A 12,033-nucleotide genomic window follows, 5' to 3' on the forward strand; every position below is an offset into this window, starting at 1 on the left:
AACTCGGTACACCACTCACTTCCTGATTTTCCTCTGCGAACAGACGCCACACTTGACGACTTGAAAATCACCCCTTCTCAGGTACATGCTATTATAAAAAACCTAGACACCTCTAAAGCATGTGGACCAGATCTCATCCCGGCTGTGCTATTAAAAAAATGCTCTGCCGAGGTTGCTCCAGTTCTGTCGAAACTTTACAATAAATGCCTTAACGAATCTTGTTTTCCCGACTGCTGGAAAACCGCCTCTGTGGTACCAGTCTTCAAGAATTCTGGTGAAAGAACTGACCCACTAAATTATCGCCCCATTAGCCTCCTCCCGCTTTTCGCCAAAATATTTGAGTCCTTAGTTAATAAAGCCCTAGTCCAGCACCTAACAGCTGCTAAACTCTTGACTGACAAACAATATGGATTCAGGCAAGCCCGTTCAACAGCAGATATCTTAACTGTAGTTTCTGAACGTATATACCGTTCATTGGATAAAACAGGGGAGGGTAGAGCGGTGGCCCTTGATATATCTAAGGCTTTTGACAGGGTATGGCACGATGGTCTTCTAAGGAAAATTAGATCATATGGAATCACTGGAAGAATTCATAACGTAATTAAATCCTTCTTAAGTAATAGAAAAATCAAAGTTGTCCTCGACGGACGTACATCCAAACAATATGACATAAATGCGGGAGTGCCTCAGGGGTCTATCCTTGGACCTCTATTGTTCCTGATATTCATAAACGACCTCCCTGATAATATTGTTTCGGAGATGGGTATATTTGCCGATGACACCACTCTCTATAACAGATATGAGGGGAAAACAAATGAACACATATCCAAGAAAATGGCAGAAACACTAGAGGATGACCTCCAATCCGTAGTGGAATGGGGACAAAAATGGTTGGTCTCATTCAATGCTGCTAAGACTAAGCTTGTTTCCTTCAATAACTACAAGAAACCTTCTCTACCACCAATAGCAATGGCCAAGAACACATTGCCTGAAAGTACTTCTTTTAAACTCCTCGGCCTAACGTTTACAGGGAATATGAACTGGAATAGATACATTGAGAGCATTGCCAAGGCTGCTGCAAGGAAGGTTGGCTCCCTCTACCGTGCTAGAAAACTACTTACGCCTGCCAGTATCCTATACCTCTATAAGGCAACCATTCGCCCATGTATGGAGTACTGTTGTCACATCTGGGCTGGTGCATCTGCTGCTTGTCTCTCGCTCCTGGACAGGGTTCAAAAAAGAGTCGCAAACCTGATAGGTCCTGAACTGTCATCTGGGCTTCAACCTCTGTCCCATCGACGAGATGTTGCATCCCTCTGCCTGTTCTACAAATACTTTAATGGTGAATGCTCTGACGAACTGCAAACACTTGTACCTCCCCGACGTAACTACCCCCGACAAACCCGACAAGCTACTAAGTCTCATCCCTTTACAGTGGAGATCCCTAGGTGCAAGAAAGCCTTTTACTCCAATAGTTTCTTCCCCAGAACTGCGGGTCTTTGGAACTCCCTTCCGGGATTCTGCTTTCCCAACTGCAATGATATGCAGAAGTTCAAGTGTAATGTTAACAAACATCTTTCTACTCTTCTCCCTTCATAATGACCCCGCTAATTAATTCCCTAATAGTAGCCCCCTGCTTCAAAGTGGCACTGTGCCTTGTTTGGGGTGAAAATTGAATAAAAAAAAAAATAAAAAATATATATATATAATATGACAAATACGCCGAGTGGGATGCATAACAAAAAGGTTTATTAGTACTTCGTAATAATACAAATACAAAATGGCTACTTGCTTTTGAAGTTAGATAAATGTAAATGAAGGTAAAGGAAAAGGAACTTAGCGTGTGAGAGCTAAACGCTTGTCTCTGGGAAGCTTGGTTAACTGGAGTACACTTGTAGAGTGTAAGACGTGAGACTGGTAGGACGCAAGGCTGCAGGGCAAGACTGCAAGACTAAAACGTAAGACTAGACTGCAAACAAGACAAGACACCCCAAGTTCTTTTATATACTGTTTTGTATCCGTTTCGATATGTAGTTATGTCTCTTATAACAAAGGGCTTATGAAAGATGGATTTTGAGATGGAGTAGAAGAGAAGAATTTTCTCAAGGGAATCCAAGATAATTTATTGTCATTCTTGGAATAAATTCTATTTAAGATGAGGCCATGTGCAAGAAGTGTAAGACAACGGAGACGAATGAGAACAGAGATGTAGCAAAAAGATATGTGGATGGAACGGTTATTGAGATAGCTCAGAAATTTCGTTACATCGTGATACGGTTGCAGCACAGGATGTAGCAGGTGCTAGTGTGATTGCAAGAATTTGGAGTAGATTGAGTTAGGGTCCGGGGAGCTTTTGCCACTTACTATTCTCAAAGGAAGAGTCAGGTATATGTGCATGGTTTGATGACGTGCAGAGATGAGGCTTAGCAAGTGAGGGGAGGGGGGAGGAGGTACGATGCATGGAAAGGAATGATGTGAGAATGGTATGATAGGGGTGTAATGCGAGTTTTAAAGTCAGACTCAGATTTGAGGAACTCAGAGGAAGACTGAGTTTGGATAGTGTCTGGGGTTGCATATGGAACAGGAGGCTTCAATGGTGTAGTTGCATTTGGGAGAACCGTAAGAGTCCTAGGTTGATGGATGTAGGACAGTTGAGGGTGAGATAGCAGGGTTGGTTTGTGAGGTGAGGGGTTTGGGTAAAAGATGAATGGGTGTAAAACTGATGGGTTAGTTTGGTTGTTGGTTTCTGAAGGGCATCCAATACATGCCAGCTTGTAAAATGAACGTTAAATTGAAAATGATGATGATGACATTCTGGCAAGTACTACCATTTCTCTGGATCAGAGTGGACCTGACAGTATTGGTAATAAAGGTGTGACTCCATACTCTCCAAAACTCCTACATTGATGTACCTATCATATAAATTTAGACAAAAATTAATATCGTATCAATTTTATATCAGGAAGAACAAAAAGAATATCTTGTTCTTCTAAACCAACTGTCTACCAAACTTCAACTCCAATCTACTTTATACTCTCCAAAAATCCCCATGTGCGTTTCTATTTATATCAGGGTGCATGTGTGCGTGTGTGCGTGTGTGTGGGGGGGGGAGGAGTAACCTCCGTTGAACAGACTGGACCAAAACGCACGGACCCACATTCTAGCATGCAGGTGCACATTCTGTCAGTGGAAGTCACTGAGTTTGATCTGTGTCATTGGTGACCCTTTGACCTTTCTTCACCTATCCCATGCAAGTAAGTTGGGTTCAAATCAGTACCGCGTTAACCACGTTATTGGCACACAATACTTCTAAACCATCTATTTTCTTTTGCTTTGGTTTTTTTTTCCAGGAAAAGGAAGTTGGTATCATTAGTGCCTCCCCCATGAGTATGGGTCTCCTAACAGATAACGGACCCCCAGAGTGGCACCCTGCAGGCAAAGAAGTAAAAGAAACTTGTGCAAAGGCTGCAGAGTTTTGTAAGGTATGTTTTGATAATTTAAAAAAAGAATTTGAATTGCATGATACAATTTCAAGGAACATTTCATGAGGAAAAAACATACATCAATTATTTTATATATTTAAAATAAAATAAAATTACACTTTTAAAAATTTTATACAGCACAAAGCTTCTTAAATAAGAGAAGAATCCAGGTTGTCCTTGATGGTCGTACATCTAAACAATATGATATAAATGTGGGTGTACCACAGGGGTCAATCATTGGACCTTTATTATTCCTGATATTCATAAATGACCGCCCTGATAAAATTGTCTTCTTTTTTTTTTTTTTTTTTTACACTGTGATCACCACTTATCAAGGCCCGGAAGCCACTCAAGGATAAGGGTTATAATTGCATTTGGGAGAACTCTTCAAACTCTTCGGCTTAACGTTCATAGGGAACATGAGTTGGAACAGGTACATTAAATGCATTATTAAGGCTGCTGCAAAGAAGGTGGGTTCTCTCTACAGTGCTAGAAAGTTACTTATATCTGAGAGTATCTGGTACTTCCACAAGGCCACTTAGAGATAGGTATGTTTACTGATGGCACCACACTCTGTAACAGACATGAGGGGAAAACGAATGAACACGTATCCAAGGCAATGGCGGAAACCCTTGAGGAAGATCTCCAGTCTGTAGTGGAATGGGGACAAAAATGGATGGTAACATTCAATGCTGCCAATCTTGTTTCTTTTAATAACTACAAGAAACCTTCTCAACCGCTAGTAGCCATGATTAATGATACATTACCTGAAAGTATTTCGTTCAAACTCTTCGGCTTAACGTTCATAGGGAACATGAGTTGGAACAGGTACATTAAATGCATTATTAAGGCTGCTGCAAAGAAGGTGGGTTCTCTCTACAGTGCTAGAAAGTTACTTATATCTGAGAGTATCTGGTACTTCCACAAGGCCACCATTCACCCATGTAAGGAGTATTGTTGCCACATTTAGGCTGGTGCATCTGCTACTAGTCTCTCACTCTCAGACAGGGTTCAAAATAGAGTCACCAACTTAGTAGGTCTCGAACTGTCAGCTAGGCATCAACCTCCATCCCATCGACGAAATGTCTAAATGATTAATCTGAATCGAGAATCAGAAAAATCGGAACTTTTGAGCATATTAGAATCGATATTGGAAAATTTTTCCTATTTTCTGCTGTCAAAAACGTTTCTTTTAATTGTTCTATTTTTACTTTTGTTGAAAACTCAATTTTTCATCACTGGTACAAATAATAAAATAATACCTATTTATACATTTTGGTACTACCAGAAAAAAACTAAAATTTATAGATTCTGACTACCCACAAGTATATTTTTACGCTAACACAAATGTATATACATATTACACAGGTATTTAGGATGATTGCTGCCCCCCCCCCCCTCTTATGAAAAAAAAACAACTCTATGGTAAAATATTTAATGATTTAAAAAGAAAATTGCAATCGGTAATTGTATTGGAATTGGGAAAAATATTAAAATCGTCCAATAATGAGGGGAGTTAAAATGATGTAAATATAAATTTATTGTTCATAAAAACAAGGAATACAAGAGAAAATGAATTATTTCCTTATTCCATGGAGTTTAAAAAATGTGGCTTTTTTCTTTAGAAGAAAAAGGTTAACAAAGGAAATCTATGTAACTTTGCTGGTTAGCGCAAATATATATATATATATATATATATATATATATATATATATATATATATATAATGGGTTAAGAAATTCCAACGAGAGAAAGATGTATATTTAAATAAGGGGGTGGTCACCAACAATGTGTATTTTTTAACATTATTTTATTATTCCGTGTCTTGGTTTTTCATTGAGAATTATGTTTAGATCATTGTAATAATGTTTTTAAATCATTGAAATCGTTTTTAACGCGATTCAGACGTTCTGTGAAGCGTCCTCTTCAGAAATTATTTAAGATGCTTATAATATATTCAAAATGTGTTGGCGATGTAAAAATAGCATTTTCGTAGTTCATTTGAAATGTTTCCAAGAGGTGGAAACGTGTAAGTGTCTACTATTCATTGGAATGTTCAATTTTTATTACTGTTTTATTGGGCTGTGGTCACTCCTGTCTTGTGTTTCTCTCACTCTTTCTTTCTGCTTGTGTTTTTTCTTTTCCTTTAGGGTAGGATGTGTGTGTGTGTGTGTGTGTGTGTGTGTGTGTGTGTGTGTGTGTGTGTGTGTGTGTGTGTGTGTGTTTTCTTTTTATTGGTTTGAAGAATGTGTGTACTGTTTTATAGTATTATGAGTATTATGAAGTTATTTGCTTCCCTAGGAAGGTAACTGTGATCCAAGGTCGTTACTAATGTGTATGTGTGAGGAGGGGAGAGAGAACCAAAGAAAACACACACACACACACACACACACACACACACACACACACACACACACACACACAAGCGTGAGGAAGTTATGTAACACCAAAAGATGTAGAGCATACACTCATATGTGTAAAATCAATGAATATTTATCATTTTGTTAAATGAAGGTTTAAACAAAAACAAACGAAAAAAAAAACAATTAAAAGAATGGTTTTTGACATCGGACATGAGGCTCAGATTTTTCCGATTACAATTTGGATACTTGAAAAAGTTTCGATTTTTCACTGATTCCGATTATTCGTCCCAACACTTGTAAACAAAAACAAACAAACAAAAAAATCATTTCTGGCATCGAACATGAGGCTCAATTACAATTTTGATACCCCAAAAAGTAATTACTGAAAATGTTTATCATTTCAGGCAAAAGGTGTAAACATTTCCAAACTGGCAATGCACTACAGTCTATCCTTGTCGAACATCGATACTACTCTTGTTAGTACAGATAAGTGAGTATACTTTCATCTTTTAATACGAGATGCCTTCAATAAGATTCCAGACTTTTTTCGTATGGGCACTTTCATTGATAATACACACATGAAACTCTAGTCCCTTTTGAAGTGATCTCCTCCAGCTGCAAAGCACTTGTTGTACCGTTCCAACAACTTCTGGAAGTCCTCTTGTGTGAGCCTGTCAATGACCCTTGTCGCAGCCTCTTTCATTTCCTCAATTGTCTCATAACGACAACCTCCAAGGTTTTTCTTGGGCTTAGGGAATAACCAAAATTCACAGGGAGCAAGGTCTGGACTATACAGAGGGTGAGGAACTGTCTTGATGCCCATCTTGGTCAAATAGTCTGTGACAAAGATGGAGTTGTGGACTGGTGCATTGGGACAAACTTAGTGCAAATCTTCCGCATCTTCAGTTCCTCGCGATAAATTGTGTGTACAGTTCCCACACTGACATCAAACTGTGCACTTATTCTTTCTATAGATACGCGACGGTCCTTATCTATGAAATTCTTTATTTGGCCAATCAACTCTAGTGTTCTGACCTCCTTACTCCTCCCACACCTTTCATCATTCTTCACTAACTCCCTACCTTTCTTGAATCTCTTATACCATTCAAAAACTGATGCTTAATTCATGCAACATAGTCCAAAATCAATCTGAAGCATTCCATACGTTTCTGTGGCATTCTTTCAAGTTTAAAACAGAATTTTATTGCATATCGATCTTTTAAAGTTTGCATTTTTGAAATTTACCAGCTGTGACAAACAGGCTTTAGTGGGATGTATTCAAATTCCTGCTGTAGCTGTTCAGCTGTTCATTTGAGCCTGAAATCATAAAAATTGGTCAGTCATCGCATAAGGTGTATAACAATAACATACTGAATTTTCAAGAGTCTACAACAATTTTAAATGCCCGTACAAAAGAAAACCTGGAAACTTATTGAAGGTACCTCGTCTGTTATAATATTTCAAACTAATTCTCGTTTGTAATACATCTATTGATATGTTATGTTTATGGAAAAATATGCTTATTCAATTATATTTTACATTTGATTCATACCATCCTTTTCTTTATGAAGCTCGATGTAACTACAGAGCATATGTAAATAAATGACAAAAGGTCTATATTCCAAATCCCAATATCTTGTCCATCTTACTGTTTATTTCTTTAAGCATGTTAAAATTATCAATTCTAGTGCAGAATCATTTATTATGTAATTATTATGTCAGTTTTTTAATTTATTACGCCTTTACTCATCAGAAGAACAGAAACTCATCAAATTTAAAAGAAAAGAAAAAAAAATATGGAAGAGAAGTTACAATTGTGTTTTATTTTAGCTACGTTGTTTTTGAATTTTTTTGGAGTTTATTAATGTGTTATAATATTTACAAACTAATTCTCGCTTTTAACATGATATAATCCTAGTTCATTCAAAATGCATTTTATTCACAAACAATTGTTTCTGCCCATTTATCGTATACACAATTTACCATTCACAAAAGGTCTTCACCAATACATACATTTCACAGACTGAAAAAAAAAATGTCGGATATAATAGAAGATCATGACACCTCCTGAGAATAGATTACTCAATCTATAAAAGACGCTAGCAAGCAATAACCAATGGGGAGAAAGTAATCTAATCTTGATACTCCGACTGTCAAGATATATTCCAGTGTCAAATCTCCTGATTTGTTACACTGTACTTTTGTACAATAAACTTGGTATAAATTACTCTGTGTTTTGAGTCTCATTTCGTCTGATTAATTTACACTGATTATATATTCCTCCAGGGATATATTAATGTCCAATATTCATTTAATTAATAAGAACTACTTTTTATCACTCCATTCAAAATGAAAATATTACTTAGACTTTTTTTTATATTTCAAAGTTATTTGTTTTCTTTCAATAATTTGTCTTACGAAAAACCTTGAAACATACAAAAGAATAATTCACACCAACCATTATTGTCCTCATTCAACCATTTTTGTTTTTGTCAATTTCTAATTTACAGAATCTAATTGTGTAAAGTGTTGAGACATTATGTTGAACAAAGATGGCGCCAGTAAATCAAATCGGCGAAGAATCAAATGCAGTTTTGATCTTGAGTGTTAAGTAATGCAGGTTCGTGACGGAGACGACAGCGAACGGATTGAATCCAAAATTCAACATTTTTTATAGTAACTTTTGAAGCTTATGATTGGTTGGTTATTATAAATTGTGGTTATAAAAACGATCGTCGAAATCATTGGTGTTATATTCTCTATGAGTCCAAAACATTTTAACAAATTGCAAATTTTTACTTATGCTATTGCTCTATCTTGTATATTGAGTTTTTTTACCTGGCTGGGATTGTCTTATAAATATTGATACTAATATTTATATGGACTTGAGGTTGACAGTATTAACAACCTGTAATCAGAAATTATTTCTTAATTTTTTCTTATATACAAATTATTTAAAAGCTATAGATTGTATATTAGCAAGACGTACCAATGGTTTCATTATGATGGGTCAGCCCTTTTTTGGCTGAATTATTCCAACATAAATCTTCAGCGTCCACCGGGACGAAAGAAAATCATCCCAGCCTCAAATCTTGCAGCTAAACTGAAAATTGATTACAGAGCCAATCAATTAACACAAAAGATGCCCTTTATTACCTTGAAGGATCACAAACCACAGTTCCAGGATAGACCAACACAATAACACAAACCTGAAACTTTGGACAAATTCACGAGCGACCATTCACTGAATCTCGGTAATATGCAATGTATAGTTTTTAAATAATTCGCGATCGAGCACTTTATTAATTTCTTTTCGCCACATTCTTATACCCTATATATATATATATATATATATATATATATATATATATATATATATATTAAAAATAATACATATGCCGCTCCCCATTTAGGCGCACCAAAATTGGTCAAAGGGAAAATTATTCCCAACTCGCATTGAAGTAAAAATGTACTTTCGTATAATTTATTTCAAAACAAGTCAGTGTCTTATCTCGCTTATATATATATATATATATATATATATATATATATATATATATATATATATATATATATATATATATATATATATATATATATATATATATATATATATAATTATATATATATATATATAATTATATATATATATATATATATATATATATATATATATATATATATAGTGATTTAAAGGTTATGGAGGGGTTTTTTGAAACATAAAAAACGATGTTACTTTTTGTATTGTTAAAAATAACAACAAAAAAAACAATAAAAATATTAAATACAAAAAGTAAAATCGTTTTTCATGCTTCAAAAAAGCCCTCATAACCTTTAAATCACTAAGTATATTTATATATATATAAAGTTATAAGCTTTTATACTTTTCGTATTCTTTTTTATACATTTCCATTTATATATATATATATATATATATATATATATATATATATATATATATATATATATGTACACTAGCAAACGTACCCGTCGTTGATTGGGTTCAAAAACAGCCTACAGAAAATGGACTCTGATTTATGAAAGTATGATAGGTTATGAAAAGGTAGGGTTGTAAAGAGATAACTTCGAATGTGGGGGTATCAAAACCAAAGCAAAATATGGTGAAAGTAAAAATAAAATAGATAAACCCCATAATTTATTATACCATACCTGTTCACACTTAAACACTTATCACAATATTCTGTGGATCTATATTAAAAACCCTTGTTAAACTTTGTGACATATTTCCATTCTATGGAAGTCAGGTGTGAACGAACACCTCATAATTTTATTATACCATATTTCTTCAAACTGAAACATAATTGTCAAAGTATACTTACGCAGATAGATATGAAAAGTCTTTATAAAGTTTGTGCCTATTTCCATTCTATGGAGGCCAGGCGCGAACGCAGACTCCACAATTTTATTATATCATCCCGATTTAAGTTAAAACATACTTATCAAAGTATTCTTATGTATATCTATATCAAAAACACTTGTAAACGTTTTTTTTTTTAATTTTTTAATTTTTTATTTCCATACTTTGTGGACCAGGCGCGAACGCAGACCCCACAATTTTCTGTTCTGCCAGATCAAACCTACCCATTCCTATGTCTCGATACATATTCTATCATTATATGTAATCAGTTTTTTAAAATAGTCAACCATATAGGAGCCTATTCGTGACCAGACACACACACACACACACACACACACACACAGCTTTATATTATATATATATATATATATATATATATATATATATATATATATATATATATATATATAGTCATCTACATACAGTACTGTTTTGCTGTTTCATAGCTCATCAGTGTGGCTAGACAAGCAACTACCTCAAGCCAGGATCGAAACCCGATCACCCAGATGACAATCGGAGCTTCTAACTATTGCGCTATATGGATGCTGCTACGTGGGCAGTGTTTTTGTGAATATTATAGTAAAAAAAAAAAAAAATAAAAAATAATAATTATATATATATATATATATATATATATATATATATATATATATATATATTATCATTATTATTTTCATAAAAACAAGACAACAAAGGTTAGATTGATAGCAACAAGTAGTGTATTTTCATTGTTCGTTTTATATATATATATATATATATATATATATAGTAATAGGAACAAAATTCGCAAGATAAGTAACGATTAATAAAAAACTTTTTTCAAATTCAAAAGTGCTGAAATATAAATATAGACGAATACATTTATAGAATAACAGCCTTATCCAGATTTAAAAGGCTCGATATAAATGAGCTATACGTAGAGAAAGTCAAGATATTATAGAATTAAAATCACAATATTTTATTCAAAACAAGAAATACAAAATAAAGGTGAAAGGTTCTTTATTCCATAGAATTTCAAAGAAAGGCTCTTCTCCTCAGAGGAAAAAGTTAGCGAAAGGTAAGTATGGATAAGTATCTATTTTTGCTGGTTAGCTCGATTTTTGAAAACAGTCGAGAAAGAAAATTGAAAGAAAAGTATAAATGAAAGGAGATACTCAGCAAAATCGATTAAGTGCGGTTGCAAATATCCAGTGATATTCAAAAGTTTGCAATAGGTGGGACGATTAGTGAGTCCAAAAAGAGTTCCGTAAGATAAATCTATATATCAAAAAGAGTTCCATAAGATATATCTTTACTTATCTTTTGCTAACTTTTTTCCTCTGAGAAGACCTTTCTTTGAAACTTTGTGGAATAAGGAACATCTCACCTTTAATTCGTATTCCTTCTTTTGAATAAAATATTGTAAATTTAATTCTACAATATCTTGACTTTTTCTACTTTATATATATATATATATATATATATATATATATATATATATATATATATATGATGGACTTTCCGTCGATTTTCGACATATGAGACTCCGACAATTGACCTGAAGGTCTAGAACTCAGCGTGTCGACATTCACTTAGACGTATGTGGCACTTTAGTCCTTCTAGAGACTTGCAATGGCGACCGCAGTGGTGACAGACATATAAATGCGAGAATTTAGCTCCACACTGCTCAGTATTATTTTTTGACTTGATTCTCGCTTCTTTTAGTTTTTCGATGCAAAACGCCGAGAACTCCTTGATTTTTCTGTCACACATTTCTATCCACTTCCTTCTCTCTTTTTGCAGTTAGCTCAATGTTGTTATATTCAATATT

At 34.4% G+C, this 12,033-nt stretch overlaps 1 protein-coding gene across 3 annotated transcripts in view; it reads left to right on the forward strand.

Moving 5' to 3' along the window:
• LOC145263838 (uncharacterized) overlaps positions 1–12,033 on the forward strand; it is an 83,838-nt gene that overhangs the window by 53,355 nt on the left and 18,450 nt on the right. For all 3 annotated transcript variants that reach the window (XM_080120912.1, XM_080120911.1, XM_080120913.1), the window contains 2 exons: positions 3,351–3,482; positions 6,250–6,335. In XM_080120912.1, coding sequence (XP_079977038.1) covers positions 3,351–3,482; positions 6,250–6,335 — 218 coding nt within the window. The remainder of the gene's footprint in view (positions 1–3,350; positions 3,483–6,249; positions 6,336–12,033) is intronic.

This window comes from Euprymna scolopes, chromosome 39 (assembly GCF_053919585.1).
Source record: "Euprymna scolopes isolate OS-2025 chromosome 39, ASM5391958v1, whole genome shotgun sequence".
Lineage (NCBI taxonomy): Eukaryota > Metazoa > Mollusca > Cephalopoda > Sepiida > Sepiolidae > Euprymna > Euprymna scolopes.